We start from the raw sequence: 16,907 nt of genomic DNA on the forward strand, positions 1-16,907 counted from the left end.
TACACACCTCAGCTGCTGCAGAACATCATGATATACAACTCAGCTGCTGCAGAACCTCATAATACACCTCAGCTGCTGCAGAACGTCATAATACACACCTCAGGTGCTGCAGAACATCATAATACACACCTCAGCTGCTGCAGAACATCATGATATACAACTCAGCTGCTGCAGAACCTCATAATACACCTCAGCTGCTGCAGAACGTCATAATACACAACTCAGCTGCTGCAGAACATCATAATACATACCTCAGCTGCTGCAGAACATCATGATATACAACTCAGCTACTGCAGAACCTCATAATACACATCTTAGCTTCTGCAGAACATCATAATACACACCTCAGCTGCTGCAGAACATCATAATACACACCTCAGCTGTTGCAGAACATCATAATACACACCTCAGCTGCTGCAGAACATCATAATACACACCTCAGCTGCTGCAGAACATCATAATACACACCTCAGCTGCTGCAGAACATCATAATACACACCTCAGCTGTTGCAGAACATCATAATACATACCTCAGCTGCTGCAGAACCTCATAATACACCTCAGCTGTTGCAGAATGTCATAATACACACCTCAGCTGCTGCAGAACCTCATAATATACAACTCAGCTGCTGCAGAACCTCATAATACACATCTCAGCTGTGTACTCCGTGTGAACGTACCCTAAGAGCTTAGTTCATACATTTTTATTATTGGGTTCAGTGGACCAACTAGATGCTGGAAGCTCATTAGCGCCCCTAGTGGTGGGTACAGGCACACACAATTATATCTTTACACTGTATGACTATGCACTGGATTTGGTGCGCTGTATCCGAATAACGGCACTTTAATTTCTATACAGATATATTAAAGGGATTGTCCAGGAATGTTCATTTAGGATAGGCCATAAATGTCCGATCGGTAGGGGGCCGGCACAATGCCCCTACATGGATCAGCTCTACTCAGATACAATACACTGTATAACGTGCAGATAGGCCATAAATAAAAAAAAAAAATCCTTGACAGCTCTTTTAAGAAATGAATCTGCTAATTATGTTGGCCCTGTAAATGACATTGCGGTGTGTGCGGGTTCCTGCACGTGGGTTCACTTACTATTTGCAATTTTTGCTTTGCATTAATACTCCTTTTCTAGCAAAGCTCCAAAGGGTATGGAATAGTCGGGCGGGCGGGGGTCTCCCGGTATATTTAGTAGTCCTATCATTGCTTACATATGGCAGGCATCACACACATATTTAGGGGGCAGCGATGTCAATAGACGTTCCTTCTGGCCTGCGATCATAAGTGAAGGATTGACAGTCAGGTCACGCCTTAAATCAGCAGCAAATAACCCTCGTGTTTTTGGTGTGACTCTGAGTAATGAGCCCGCGCGGGTGAGCGATCACAGCACGTAACGTGTCTGTATTATTAACCATTACATTGTATTGACCTCCGCCGCTCTCATCCGCACCCTATGGCTCTCCAGCTGTTGTGCGACCAGCACCAATTTTTTTTATATATACTTAATCTTTTTATTTTCTGATTGTAATTTTTTTTTTACTTTCTGTCCCTCATTATGGGGGCAGCCATCTTGCCTGAGTTTCTGCTCTGCTCTGTTCACAGCATTCAGTAATACGCTTTACAGCATAGTCCTGGAGTCGACTCATTAAGGTTTATGGGAGAGTTTTCTAGACATTCTATGTGCAGGGAGGGGGAGGAGATAAGCAGTGACATCATCGATTGTTAGTAGTGGATGTAATGACGGGGTAGTGGTAGTGTTATCTTCTATTGTAATACAGTCTGTGATGTGGATGAGGAGAATGAGGCAAAGAAGACCCCTTACAGAATTGGGAAGTAGTTGTCTATTAGTAGGCTTAGTGGACAGAGTGAAAATTGTAGAATATAGTATATGGAAATATACATGTGTGTATGTGTCACGGAAAATTAAAAAAAAAAAAAAAAAATTTGAAAAAAAATTAACCAAAAATTTCTAAATTTACTAGGTCATTTGATTAAGTACTCCCTGCTGACCTACAACTCCAAAGGGCATGGGTAGCGTCACCATGGGTTTTCGGCCAAAGCTCAAATTTGAGACCCTCCAATCACTTCTGGGGACCGGGCCAAACAATTCACAATTATCAAGTGCCAAGTCAATGAATTCGGCCTGGCAATGGGTTATCTCCCCTGGCAAGAAAGGATCGGGCGTGCTGAATCCTTGACCCTAGCTATTGAAAAAATTTTTTTTGCAAAATTTAAAAAGATTCCATGTTGTCCGAGTATCTTTCCTGTAGAGCCATCGAGTTGCCAACCTTCTTCCCTTTATAAAGGGAGACTTCAAAGGACCTTGTAAACAAAGCCATAGGGTCGCTATAGACGGCAGGGGAAGGGGATCTGTCAGTGGTCCTGATAAAAGTTAGCAAAAGTTTTGCCTTCTGTCCTGAGTCTTTTATGAACATGCCCCAAGGATCTTCTAATACCTGCTACAATCTGTTTTTCACTTTCTCTGCTGCATTTAGCTGCACCCTCCTGCAAACTTGACCTAACAGATAATGGAGTTTCAGTGCTGACTGGTTACATTGTAGCTATTGGCGTCCAGAGAGCGTAAAGGACAAGGACAGCGATAAAGCTGGAAAATAATACTAATAAAAGCAGACAGTACACAATGTACGTTTAATATAAAGGTCGTATGTATGGTGGGATTGGATTCTTCCCTGTGGGGTTGTGCATTCGTGTGGTGCCGGAGTCGGGAGCTTTTTTATCTGGAGAGTTTTCTTCGGTAGCGACGCAGCGACGGCGCCTACGATGAGTGACATCAGGAGACGGATATTAAAGATAAAAGTGTCCAGAAGTGCCATGGGTTTACGCAAATCTGCAATATCCTCTGCTAGATTCCTTCCCTGATAAGTTGTTCCCGGCTCCTGCGCTTCAAGTTCACAGTGGAAGGAGATTTTCTGTAGAAATGTGCGCTCCTCCGAGCAGGGTCAGTAGTCCAGAGCGCCGACGCCAACTCCTCCATTGTTCCACTGCCCGACTTTGACTTCTTCATAAATGGCCGATAACCATGGTCAGACGGATGCACTAAAGCTCCTCTAATTCCTATAAAGGTTAATATATAACAAAGTATGTATGGAAATATCATTACAATACTGACCACAACCCGGACTCTATGACTCAGGCCCGGTTCACATCTGCGTTCAGTATTCTGTTCGGGGAGTCTACTTGGGGAGCCCCCCGAACCAAATACTGAACGCATTAAAAAGCGGTTAGCAACACAGACCCTCTTTGCATGATTCCTGCGGACACTATAGTCACACATTATAGTCTATGGGGTCCATGTGGTTTCTCAGCTAACCATTTTTTAATGCATTCGTTCATCCGCTCAGGCGTTTCCTAAGCAGACTCCCCAAATGGAATACCGAATGCAGATGTGAACCAGGCCTCAGACTCTACAACTCAGACTCCAAAACTGACCACAAATCTGACTCCACAATACTGTGATACTACAACTCAAACTCTACAGTTCTGACTCCAGCCAAAACTAGCCATGACTCAGACTCTATGACTCGGACTCCACCCAAAACTGGTCAAAACTGTGACTCCACAGCTCTGACTCCATCCTAAACTGGTTGGGACTCTGACTCTACAACTCATACTCAACAACTCTAACTCCATCCAAAACTGTCCATGACTCGGAGACTCTATGACTGTGACTCCACCCAAAACTGATCACAACTCTGACTCCATCCTAAACTGGTCTTGACTCTGACTCTATGACTCAGACTCTACAACTCTGACTCCAGCCAAAACTGGCCATGACTCAGACTCTATGACTCAGACTCCACCCAAAACTGTCATACTTGGAGACTCTACGACTCAAACTCCACCCAAATCCGACCATGACTCTGACTCCACAACTCTGACTTCATCCTAAACTGGGACTCCACAACTCTGACTTCATCCTAAACTGGTTATGACTCTGACTCTACACTTTGGACTCCTCAACTCTGAACGCCACCCAAATCTGGCCAAGGATCTGACTCTACGACTTGGACTCTATGACTCTGAATTCAGCCAAGTCTGTCCACGATTCTAACTCTACAACTCTGACTCCACCCAAAAGGGGACATGACTTGGACTGTATGACTCTAACTCTGCCAATCTGATTGCGTCCTAAAATGGCCATGACTCTAACTCTATGACTGAATCCACCCAAAAGTGTCCCCTGCTTCGACTCCATGACTATGACTTAAGCCTGTAATGCGATATAATCCAGCCCATATATTCCAAAACTGGAGGCCAAGAGATACATTATGGGTCCAAAGAATTCTGTGGGTACCGTGAAACATGTAACTCAACCCCCTATGTGGCTGTGTACAGGAAGGATTTGGTGTTGCACCCCTTGGCCGTGCTTCCCTCTGCACCCCTCCTTGTTCTTCCAGGTCATGGACTCTTGTCATGTGGGTCAGTGGTCACCTTTATATGGACTAGTCCTAGAGGTGGCGACCTTGTGGTTCCTGGGGTGAAAATCAGAGGATCCACTTAGACAATGCCCTCTGGATTAGCCTAAAGTCAAGCCTGTTAGGTGCCGCGCGTTACATGAAGGGGTGGGAGATAATCTGGCGTATATCCGTAGAGGTGCGGGGGACTGTCATGATTCCGGTGGGACGTATAAATGATACAAAATGTCCTTATTTTATCCTTTTTTGTTCTGACATTCGGTGCTCATCTACATCTACACTCCGGGATCACACATGGATTCTTTATCGCCTGTTCTTAGAATCGGGTTGAAAGTTCAGAAATGTTTTATTTTCTGAATTCTGCTTTTAAGCGCCAATTGAGTTTACGACGAAGACTAAATAGATAAAAACATCTCTTTATAGTCATTGTGACAAACACTCCGTCCTCCTCCACACTAATCTCTCCCTAGAGCCCTGCGGATACAGCACTCACATAGGTATACAGGTGATTCCGAGGACAAAGAAAGTTCTAGAAATTTCTAAGTAAAAAGTTTACGTGGTACCAAACATGAAAATCTTAAAAAGTAGCGACTACCAAAAACACCAAAGAATCTGCAAGGTAGTGGGGTGAGGGATGGAAAATTCTTATGGAAGAAAGCGATGACATCATCAGCAAATTACAATGTGAGAAATGAAGCGGCCGAAGAAATGCAATGGTTTCACAATTTTTAGAGAATCAGCAACTCAAAAGTTAATTTAGAAGAAAATTGTTTTGATCATCCAACCGGGATATCTATAGAATGTGTTCAGCCCATGGCTTAAGGGATTCCGGATGAGTAAAACATCATCTATCTATCTATCTATCTATCTATCTATCTATCTATCTATCTATCTATCTATCTATCTATCTCCTATCTATCTATCTTTCTCCTATCTATCTATCTATCTATCTATCTATCTATCTATCTATCTATCTATCTATCTCCTATCTATCTATCTTTCTCCTATCTATCTATCTATCTATCTATCTCCTATCTATCTTTCTCCTATCTATCTATATCCTATCTATCTATATCCTATCTATCTATCTATCTATCTATCTATCTATCTATCTATCTATCTCCTATCTATCTATCTATCTATCTATCTATCTATCTATCATCTATCTATCTCCTATCTATCTATCTATCTATCTATCTATCTATCTATCTATCTCCTATTTATCTATCTATCTATCTATCTATCTATCTATCTATCTATCTCCTATCTATCTATCTATCTATCTATCTATATCTCATATCTATTTAATATCTATTTCTCTATCATGTATCTATCTCCTATCTATCTAGCTATCCAACCAAGTCCCTAAGACACATTTGTGCATGTCAATACGATACCTCACTCAAACTGGCACCCCCATATCTAATGCCCATGTCCACATATTCACATAGTATTGTGATAGGCACATTTATAGACACCGGTTGGCATGTTTATGATGAGTATATCTTCTGCTAGGTACCGTAAATCGGGCCGGTCCTGAAGTGTAAAACAGACCCTGGAAAATATTTTACATCCTATCCTATCCTACTATCATAAATGTGAAATTACCCTTTCACACAAAAACGGCTGAACGGATTTGGATGAAATTTGGCACATAGATAGTTTGTAACCTGGATTAAAACATCGGCTACTTTTTATTCCGGTAAATGACATGGCTTCACGACTGTTATGAATTTATGTTCACATACTATACTATATTAAAATAAAGCCAGGTCTGTTATCTCTTTATGTAAACACACAGCTAACTCTTAGTCTATTGTGTACAATCATTTGCATATTATCTGATCTTCTCCAGGCAACATGCTGACACACTGGATGGGAACACACCTTTAATCTTTAGGCTATTAAAAAAAAAATATAAAAAAGACTTAAAAACAAAGGCCTGTGTGTCATCGAAAAAAGACACAGAATAGCCCAAAAATAACGTAAAAAAAAAAAAATTAATAACCATCAAAAGCAACCACAGGTATGAGAGTAATAAAAAAAAAAAAAATTTGCAAAACGCGCCCAGTCTGCGAAAATGGTCTGGTCATGAAATGGTTAATAGGGAAATTTTTGCTTTAGGAATGAGGAACAATAGATCTCCTGAAGAAGAAGGTTCTTTTTCTGGAATCTTTCCATTTGCTCGAGTCACTTTTTGTTATGAGCGTGGAATTCCCTTATGTAACATCTGGTCTGCTCTGGATTCCGAGGCCGTCGGCAGATGACCCCGAGCAGGTCTTTTGTGATTTCTGTCTCTCATTTTCTCCTTGTGATTATGTAATCAGCCATGTTGCTATAATAATACCTGTCAACAAGTCTTCCCGGGAGCCCTGGCATATGCCGTCTTATCGGAGAGATGTGCTGACAGTTCTGGTAATGGTGTATTATTCATTCATCATCTCACTTGTGTTTAATCATACGCGTTTCATCCCCGTTCACACGGTTCATTGCATTTCTGCTGTAATTGTTGAATTAGCTGCTTCTTCAGTCTCTACCTTGGTCAGTGATTTCCATGATTTAACGCCTTGCTGGCTCTGAAATCAAACGTCACCAATATCCTTAAAGGGGCTCTATCAGCAAAATCATGCTGATAGAGCCCCGCATATGTGTGAATAGCCTTTAAAAAGGCTATTCAGGCACTGTAAATGTTAGATTAAGCTACCCCCCCCCCCCCCGTTTTAAAATAAAACCCTAAATAAGAATGTTATCTACTTACGGATCGTGCACGCTGGGTGGGCATTCAGGGTGCGTCTTCTTCTTCTTCCACGCCTCTTCTTCCTCCGACGTCCTCCGGTCCCGTCTTCGTCCGGCGCTCGCGAGCGGACACTGATGAAGAAGAAGACACACCCTGAATGCCCGCCCAGGGTGCACGTTCGGTAAGTAGAGCACATTCTTTTTTAGGGTATTATTTTAAAACGGGGGGGGGGGGGGGGGGGGGGGGGTTAATATAACATTTACGGTGCCTGAAGGCTATTAAAGGCTATTCACGCATATGTGGGGCTCTAGCAGCATGATTTTGCTGATAGAGCCCCTTTAAGAAAATCCTATACTCTTTAATAAAAAAATAAAAAAAATCATATTTTGGCGACACTACCAGTGTTACTCACCTCTCCTGGGTTCCAGCAAGCTCATTGCTGTCTTTAACGCTTTTGACTTACGTTAGGGACCGTCACGTGGTGTTGTGACTCATACACACAAGTGTCACAACATTATGTGATCAGAGACCCAATGACAGGCCTCAGTGGGCACTGATTATCCCCTTAAAAAAAAAATAAAAATCTAATTTTCTGTTATCAAGCTGAGCCTATGTTCACATTTTGGAGACTCGGTCACAACCAGTGTTACTCACCTCTCCTCGGCTCTGGCGAGGCTCACTGCTGTCTTTGGCGCTTTTGACTTACGTTAGGGACCGTTACATGGTGTTGTGACTCGTACACACACGTGTCGTGACACCATGTGAGCTGAAAACCAATGACAGGCCTCAGTGGGCACTGATTATCCCCTTAAAAAAATCTAATTTTCTGTCAAAACCAGTGTTACTCTCCTCTCCTGGGCTCTGCCGAGGCTCATTGCTGTCTTTGACACTTTTGACCTGCGTTAGGGACCGTCACGTGGCGTTGTGACTTATACTCACAAGTGTTAAGACACCATGTGAGCTGAGACCCACTGACAGGCCTCACTGGGCACTGATTATCCCCTTAAAAAGAATATCTAATTTTCTGTTATCAAGCTGAACCTAAATTCATATTTTGGAGACTCGGTCACAACCAGTGTTACTCGCCTCTTCTGGGCTCCGGCAAGGCTCACTGCTGTCTTTGACGCTTTTGACCTACGTTAGGGACCGTCACGTGGCGTTGTGACATATCTAAATTTCTGTTACCAAGCTGAACCTACATTTATATTTTGGAGACTCAGTTACAACCAGTGTTACTCGCCTCTTATGGGCTCCGGTAAGGCTCACTGCAGTCTTTGACGACTTTGACTTACGTTAGGGACTGTTACATGGTGTTGTGACTCATACACACAAGTGTCGCGACAGCATGTGAGCTGAGACCCAATGACAAGCCTCAGTGGGCACTAATTATCCCCTTGAAAAAAAATTAAAAAATCAAACTTTCTGTCACAACCAGTGTTACTCACCTCTCCTGGGCTCTGGCGAGTCTCCCTGCTGTCTTTGACGCTTTTGACCTACGTTAGGGACCATCACGTGGCGTTGTGACTCATACACAGAAGTTTCGCGACACCAAGTGAGCTGAGACCCAATAAAAGGCCTCAGTGGGCACTGATTATCCCCTTTAAAAAAAAAAAAAATTCTCTGTTATCAAACTGAGCTTACGTTCACATTTTGGAGACTCGGTCACAACCAGTGTTACTTACTAGAGATGAGCGAGTAGTATTCGATCTAATACGACTATTCTAATACTCGTATCGGTCGAATACCACGCGGGAAAATTCCATTGAATTCAATGCAAAAACCTCCTCGTGCTCCTCGTCCTGCTACTTCCGGAACTTGGAGGATCTAATGTGTCGAACTTTGGTTTACATGGAAACCAGAACAAGATTCCTGTTTTTTCCCATAGTCTATAATGTTATTCGATATTCGATCGAATACTATTCGCTCATTTCTATTACTCACCTCTCCTGGACTCCGGCGAGGCTCACCGCTGTCTTCGGCACTTTGACTTATAATCAGTGCCCACTGAGGCCTGTGTTTGGGTCTCGGTTCACGTGGTGTCGCGACGCTTTTGTGTATGAGTCACAACACCAAAGACAACAGGGGGTTGTGCCGGAGCCCAGGAGAGGTGAGTAACACTGTTTTTTATGTTTGTTCACTTCCTTTGGGCCTTCGCTTATTATTATAAACCCCAGAGTATATAATAGCAGTTTCGGTTACGTGTTCAGTCCGAATCTTGTGAGGTTCTTATGGATTTTGTAACAGATCCTTAAGGTCCAATGTCCCTTTAAATTGTCTTATCCGCCTTTCCCTTGCTGAGAATATCAGCGGCTATCAAAAAAAAATGAGCGCAGCAAAGAGGAAGATAAAAAAATAAATAAAAATAAATGACAAGTACAAATGGCCGACGGATATCTCGCCGCAATTATATAAGGTTAAAGTGAATATGTTCCCAAATCTATGGATGTAATGATCTGAACGTGGTTGCGATGTTCTGTCCTCTCGCTAATGGGTCCTAAATGCATATATTTATTGGGTAGGGAATGGCTGGGGATGTAGCGCACACGTGTGTAAGTAATACTTGTATATCAGCAGTTGCTCTCAAGGCCTCACGCGCTGCGCTGATGGATGGTAATTGGCAGCATATTGCATTATGATGGGCCGCAGAGACAAGCGAGAAAACATCTCTTAAACCTGGGAATAAATGGGACCGTATGCTGAGAGATCCTCTGTAGCCTGTTCACACCTGCCTGACAATATTCTTATGTGTATTGCAGTTATTAAACATAATATCGTATATGGTATAGTACCGTGGTGCATGAAAGTTTTTGAAACCTTCAGAAATTTTTTCTATTATTGAATAAATTTCACCTAAAACTACCTCAGATTTTCAGATGACCTAAAAGATGACAAGAACCAAATGGAAAAAATGAGTCAAACGTATCAGAAAGTATCTGTGAGTAGCAAAAAGTATGTGAACCCCTGCTTCAGTATGTGGTGTGACCCCCGTTGTGCAGAAATAATTCTCACCTAAACCCATAAATTTTAGTTCAATTCTCTATACAAAACTCTGTTCATGTGGTGAGTATCTTCCCATGAACCACTTGCTTCAACTCTTCTCTGTTGGTTGATTTCCTTCCAAGAACTGCTCGCTTCAACTCTGTTTTGTTGGTGGATTTCCCCCCCAAGAACTGCTCGCGTCAGCTCTTCTCTGTTGGTGGATTTCTTTCCAAAAACTGCTTGCTACAACTATGTTATGTTGGTAGATTTCCTCCCATGAACTTCTTGCTTCACCTCTGTTCTTTTGGTGGGTATCTTGCCATGAACTGTTCGCTTCAACTCTGTTTTGTTGGTGGATTTTCCCCCAAGAACTGCTCGCTTCAACTCTTCTCTTTTGGTGGATTTCCTTCCATGAACTACTTGCTTCAACCGGTGTTGGTGGATTTCCTTCCATGAACTACTTGCTTCAACCCGTGTTGGTGGATTTCCTTCCATGAACTACTTGCTTCAACCCGTGTTGGTGGATTTCCTTCCATGAACTACTTGCTTCAACCCGTGTTGGTGGATTTCCTTCCATGAACTACTAGTTTCAACCCGTGTTGGTGGATTTCCTTCCATGAACTACTTGCTTCAACACGTGTTGGTGGATTTCCTTCCATGAACTACTTGCTTCAACTCTTCTCTTTTGGTGGATTTCCTTCCATGAACTACTTGCTTCAACACGTGTTGGTGGATTTCCTTCCACGAACTACTTGCTTCAACATGTGTTGGTGGATTTCCTTCCATGAACTTCTAGCTTCAACCCGTGTTGGTGGATTTCCTTCCACGAACTACTTGCTTCAACCCGTGTTGGTGGATTTCCTTCCAAGAACTACTAGCTTCAACCCGTGTTGGTGGATTTCCTTCCATGAACTACTTGCTTAAACACGTGTTGGTGGATTTCCTTCCATGAACTACTTGCTTCGACACGTGTTGGTGGATTTCCTTCCATGAACTACTTGCTTCAACACGTGTTGGTGGACTTTCTCCAACGAACTGCTCGCTTCAACTCTTTTATGTTAGTGGATTTCCTCCCATGAACTTCTCACTTCAACTCTGTTCTTCTGGCAGATTTTCTCCCATGAACTACTCGTTTCAACTATGTTATGTTGGTGGATTTTCCCCCAAGAACTGCTCATATCTGATATTTTCAACTCTTTTGTGTTGGTGAATTTCCTTCCATGAACTGTTTGTGTCAACTCTGTTTTATTGGTGGATTTCCTCCCATGAATTACTCGCTTCAACTGTTATGTTGGTGGATTTCCCCCCAAGAACTGATTGCTTCAACTCTTCTCTGTTGGTGAATTTCCTCCCAAGAACTGCTCGCTTCAACCCATGTTGGTGGATTTCCTCCCAAGAACTGCTCACTTCAACCCCTGTTAGTGGATTTCCTCCCATGAACTGCTCGCTTCAACCCGTGTTGGTGGATTTCCTCCCATGAACTGCTCGCTTCAACCCGTGTTGGTGGATTTCCTCCCATGAACTGCTCGCTTCAACCCGTGTTGGTGGATTTCCTACCATGAACTGCTCGCTTCAACCCGTGTTGGTGGATTTCCTCCCATGAACTGCTCGCTTCAACTGTTATGTTGGTGGATTTTTCCCCAAGAACTTCTCGCTTCAACTCTTCTCCGTTGGTGAATTTCCTCCCATGAACTTCTCGCTTCAACTCTATGTTGGTGGATGTTTCCCCAAATACTGCTCGCTTCAACTCTTTTATATTGGTAGATTTCCCCGAATGAAATGCTCACTTCATCTCCTTCCACAACTTTTCTATCGGGTTAAGTTCAGAACTTTGACTTTGCCGTTACAAACGTTAACTTTTTTTGTTTAACCATCCTTTGGTAGAACAGCTTGTGTGCTTAAAGTTGTTGTTCTGCTCCACGACCCGCTTTCTCCTGAGAGTCAGCTCACAGACAGATGTCCTGACATTTTCCTTTCGAATTTGTTGGTATAATTCAGAATTCATTGTTCCATCGAGCCATCCTGGCCCAGATGTAGTTCAAGAGGCCCAAACTGAGATACTCTCACCACAGTGTGTCACAGATGGCGCGAGTTCTTATGCTGGAATTCATTGTCTTCCTTTCTCCTAACATATGGAGCACCAGTGCTCTTGTGTCCTGCGTTCCATTCTCTGCTATGGGGCTGCCAGAGATTGCGGTCTCTGAAGCCCCATAGCAATGAATGGAACACTGGTCGTGCAGGCACACTGACGTTCCAATCACATGGCGGAGACTTTTGGACTCTTGTCTTTTTGGTCACTGAGAGACCCATTGGTTGGATTTTCAGCCTTCTGACACTTATCCTGGACGCAGGATCCGCAGCCACAGTTTTTTCATCGTTTCGCCTCCCAAATAAAATTCAATAAAAATGTGATCGAAATATCAGAAATCCCCCAAAATAGTATAAATAACAACTGCATCAAGACACCTCACGCAGCAACAAAAAAAAAAATTACAATCGTCAGAATATTTCGGTTAAAATAATTTTTTGCATTTTTGAAAGTTTTGAATTTTGTAACAGTATTGAAACATGCCAAAAACTATATCAATTTGGTAGCGCTGCGATCGTGCCAACGCATAGATTACAAGGAATTTTTTCGTTTTACCACACAGTCATTTTTGTACAAATGAAATCCACAAGAAAATGGCGCAAATGAAGTTTTTTTTCCACCCCATTCTGATTTTTTTTCCTAGATTCTCCTTGCATGGTATACAATATAAAATGGTGCTAGAACAATTTGCCCTGCACAGAATAAGTCCCCATGTTGCTCTGTGAATGGCAACAAAATTTAAAATTTTAGGTTTTTTTTGGAATATGGAGAGTAAAAAAACAAAAATTGAAAAAAAAACAACAAAAAATGACTTAAGTGGGAAAGGGTTAATAGTATTAAAGGGAATGTTACCTTTACTTACTGGGCGCCCAGTGGTGGACTGGGGGACTCTAAGGGCTCGTTCACACGGGGCAATAGGGGGCGGATTTTGGCGTTGAATCCTCTTCAAAATCTGCCCCCTCACAATAGAGGTCTATACAGACCGCTAACGGTTTGTTCCCGCTAGCTTTCTTCAGGCGGATTCCGTGGCTGATTCAGCCGTGGCAGCACCCTCAGGACTACGCCCATCCATTTGGGCCTACTCTGGAGCGGGAAGCCATGACTGCCGGAAGTTGCAGCTGGCGCATTTTGGTCCTATTCTTACGCGGCTTTCCGCATCCAAATCAGGACCAAAATACGCAGTCCCGTGCCCGTGTGAATGGGGCCTAAAACGTCATATAGCATCCATTTTTAACCCTTTATTGGCTATATACTTTTGCGTAATCTTAAAGGTCCTGTCCACAACTTGACGATTACTCATCAGCCCATTGAATCTGTAAAGAGAGAGGGTCTTTATAACCTTAAGTATTCTTGAGCCGGCCGCAATCATTACGTATTATTGCTGGCGTTTGAGCTTTGTGTCTTGTAATTACTGTTGTGCTCAGTTAATTGGACCGCCACATATGGTCCCTGGGTAATTGGAGCTCGTGAAGAAGACTATTTTCAGACTGAATTCACTTTACGAGAGCCCTTAAAATCGTACATGCTGTAACATAAGCTTTTGTGGCTGTGTTGTTTCATCCCTCCCAAACAGAATAACATCCTAATCCTGCATTCATGTCTCTCTTCTCTAGCCTTTAAGTCCTCGACCTCAAGACCAGCGTCTTCGAGAAAAGTCCCTGCAAAGAATTATTCTGAGGTGGGTGTAGTGTGAGCCCTTGAGGGTAAATGAAATGGTTAAAGTCATATATGAAGTTAAAAATTGCAGGGATCCTGTTACCCTGCAGATAGATAGGTTAGGGTCACGTGTATCAATCGGTGTTTTCCCCTTGTGAATCGCTGCCTCCATTGCCTAGATATTGCCATTTTTGTCAATACACCTATGAGCTATTTGGAGCAATGACAGCACCTTGTTGCTCCAAAGAGCTCATTTACATATTGATAAAAACGAATATAACTCAGCAACAGAGGCGGTGATTCACAAAGGTAACGCTATGTATGATTCAGGTGACCCTAATTTATCTATCTGCAGGGCTGGGTTCTGGTTTCAGGCTCCCTTTTAATGGTCACTACGTTTTCCATAACCTTTGCATAAACCAATAGCAAGACAGAGACGCAGAGGCTGCAGGAGCTATATAGTAGGTTTCTATCTCACCCCAAGTGCTTTATTTGCATCACTACAGGCACACTGCAGCTCACATGACATACCAGTCAATGGGAAGGGGAGGAGGGAACAAGGCAAGACAGAGGCACAGAGGCTGCAGGAGCTACATAGTAGGTTTCTATCTCACCCCAAGTGCTTTATTCACATCACTGCAGGCACACTGCAGCTCACATTACATACCAGTTAATGGGAAGGGGAGGAGGGAACAAGGCAAGACAGAGGCACAGAGGCTGCAGGAGCTACATAGTAGGTTTCTATCTCACCCCAAGTGCTTTATTCACATCACTGCAGGCACACTGCATCTCACATAGAGATCACATCACATACTAGTCAATGGGAAGGGGAGGAGGGAACAAGGCAAGACAGAGGCACAGAGGCTGCTGGAGCTACATAGTAGGTTTCTATCTCAGCCCAAGTGCTTTATTCACATCACTACAGGTAACAGGTCACAATATGTAGCTGTTACAGTAACATGAATAAGGTTGGTAAACGTGTCCAGGACTCAGTTCGCCTTTTTAATAACAGTATTTATATCTGATCAGGAGATAGAGGACGATGACTCCGATCTTGAGCTAGTCGCCTTCACCCCATCTGCCCCTGTGGACAAGAGGTAGGCTGAACATTGTGTGTGGGGCGTGTATGGTGTGCACCAAATATTTTTCACGTATTTTGAATGTGTTATCAGAAAGGACTAAGAGAGATCTTAAAATGTTCTAATTTAATCAAAATTCTGCTCAAATTTAATGCACATTGTATAATGGTCGATTAATGTTTTTTTTTTTTATTAGTCTTAACGACAGCCTAATTTTTTCATGTGGAATCTCATCCATTTAACCCTTTGTTGACATGGTCAAGATTGACTACGGCCGTCTCAAAGGGGGCCATAAGAAAAGTTGCAAAATTGTGCATACCCTTTAATGCATATACCTGAATGTTAAAGTCAATAAAGTAAGGTTTGGCGTAGAGCTGGGTGATTGTGACCTCAATCTAAATCACAATTAATATGGAATTGTACCTCAATTACAATTAATGGCGATTATTTAGGCAACACCCCTTTAAATTATTCTATATACTCGAGTATAGGCCGACTTTTTCAGCACATTTTTTATGCTGATAAAGCTTTCCTCGGCTTATACACGAGTCAGGGTCCACGGACACAGAAACCTGGAAGGGGGAGGTCCTTAAGTGCTACTGCTCTGTGATTGGCTTGTCATGAAGTCACGTGACTGTGATGTCATCAAAGGTCCTGTAGCCACTGGTATGTAACATCTGCAGATAAGGTTGAGTCTAAATCCTAGTAGCTCAGAGGATAATTGGTGGAGGCCCAGAGGTTACTCACCTCTTCTCGGTTCCGGAGCGACTCCCTGTTGTCTTAGGGTCTTCTGATTGACGTCAGGTTCACAGGCCACGTGGGTCATAAAATGTCAAGATGCTCGCATCTATGCGTCACAACGCCATGTGACCTGCTGAGGTCCAATCAGAGGCTTCAGTACAACCTGACATCAGCCAGAAGACCCGAAGACACAGGAGCTCGGGAGAGGTGAGTAACACCTGAGCCAACGCTTATTATAATCCCAGTCTGAACAAAACTATAGGTAGGACCTCGCAAATATTGTAATAACTGAACCAAGTAACCGATGTGCACAAAATCACGTTGGTTATCGTGGTTGCTGTTCAGTTTTGGTTATTTTTTTGACAATCCTACCTTATAGCTTATTCACATGATTGAGCCGATTCTCAGCCACGTGTTTCACGTATCCTTGTGGGATCCATTTTATCCAAAGACCCATTCAACTCCATTAGGTCCATGAAAAAAATAGGCCGTGTCCTAATTTTTTTTTCATGGACACCACACGGACTGGAAACTGAGTCTCGTGAATAAGATCTTGGCCTAGGTTCACATCCGATGGAACAGAACAATGGAATGGGCGCTCCTTGTGAATGGAAACCAATGGAGGCTGACAGATCCCATTAACTATAATGGGATCCGCCATTGTCCTGGACGAAAAAAATTGAGCTTCCAAAAATTTTTGCCTAGAATTTTTGGCAACATCTTCACCAAAGGCTCCAAGTTTGGTGTGGACATAGTCTTATTAGCAGCTACAGAACTTGAAGATGATGTCACTTTATTTTTATTTAGCTTTTTATGAATGCGGAGGAGCCTTTAATTCCCAGAAGCCTTGCATAGTAGTGCGGTATGTGGACAGGATGACGGAACGCTCTACTGCCTGCATGTCGGCATTAAGTGTGTTACTATATTATAGCAATCGAACCGTTTCCATCCCCTGGAAATATATGTATATATGTGTGTTCCTGAGGGATTCATGAATAAACAATCTCATAAAACACTGCGGGTTATCAGACTTTGTCTCGCGCCCGCTCTCTCAGGAAGAGTCGGACCCCCGGAATTAATTTTTCCTTTCTTGGAGATAGATAGGGATGATGTATTATATATGCGGCGCAATATGCAGCATGTATAACGGTGTTTGTGTAAAAAATATAAGGCGG

At 42.9% G+C, this 16,907-nt stretch overlaps 1 protein-coding gene across 1 annotated transcript in view; it reads left to right on the forward strand.

Moving 5' to 3' along the window:
• MRE11 (MRE11 double strand break repair nuclease) overlaps nucleotides 1-16,907 on the forward strand; it is a 152,013-nt gene that overhangs the window by 92,375 nt on the left and 42,731 nt on the right. The window contains exons 17-18 of the mRNA XM_075266124.1: nucleotides 13,870-13,934; nucleotides 14,942-15,009. Coding sequence (XP_075122225.1) covers nucleotides 13,870-13,934; nucleotides 14,942-15,009 — 133 coding nt within the window. The remainder of the gene's footprint in view (nucleotides 1-13,869; nucleotides 13,935-14,941; nucleotides 15,010-16,907) is intronic.

The sequence above is a fragment of the Leptodactylus fuscus genome, chromosome 2 (genome assembly GCF_031893055.1).
Source record: "Leptodactylus fuscus isolate aLepFus1 chromosome 2, aLepFus1.hap2, whole genome shotgun sequence".
Classification (NCBI taxonomy): domain Eukaryota; kingdom Metazoa; phylum Chordata; class Amphibia; order Anura; family Leptodactylidae; genus Leptodactylus; species Leptodactylus fuscus.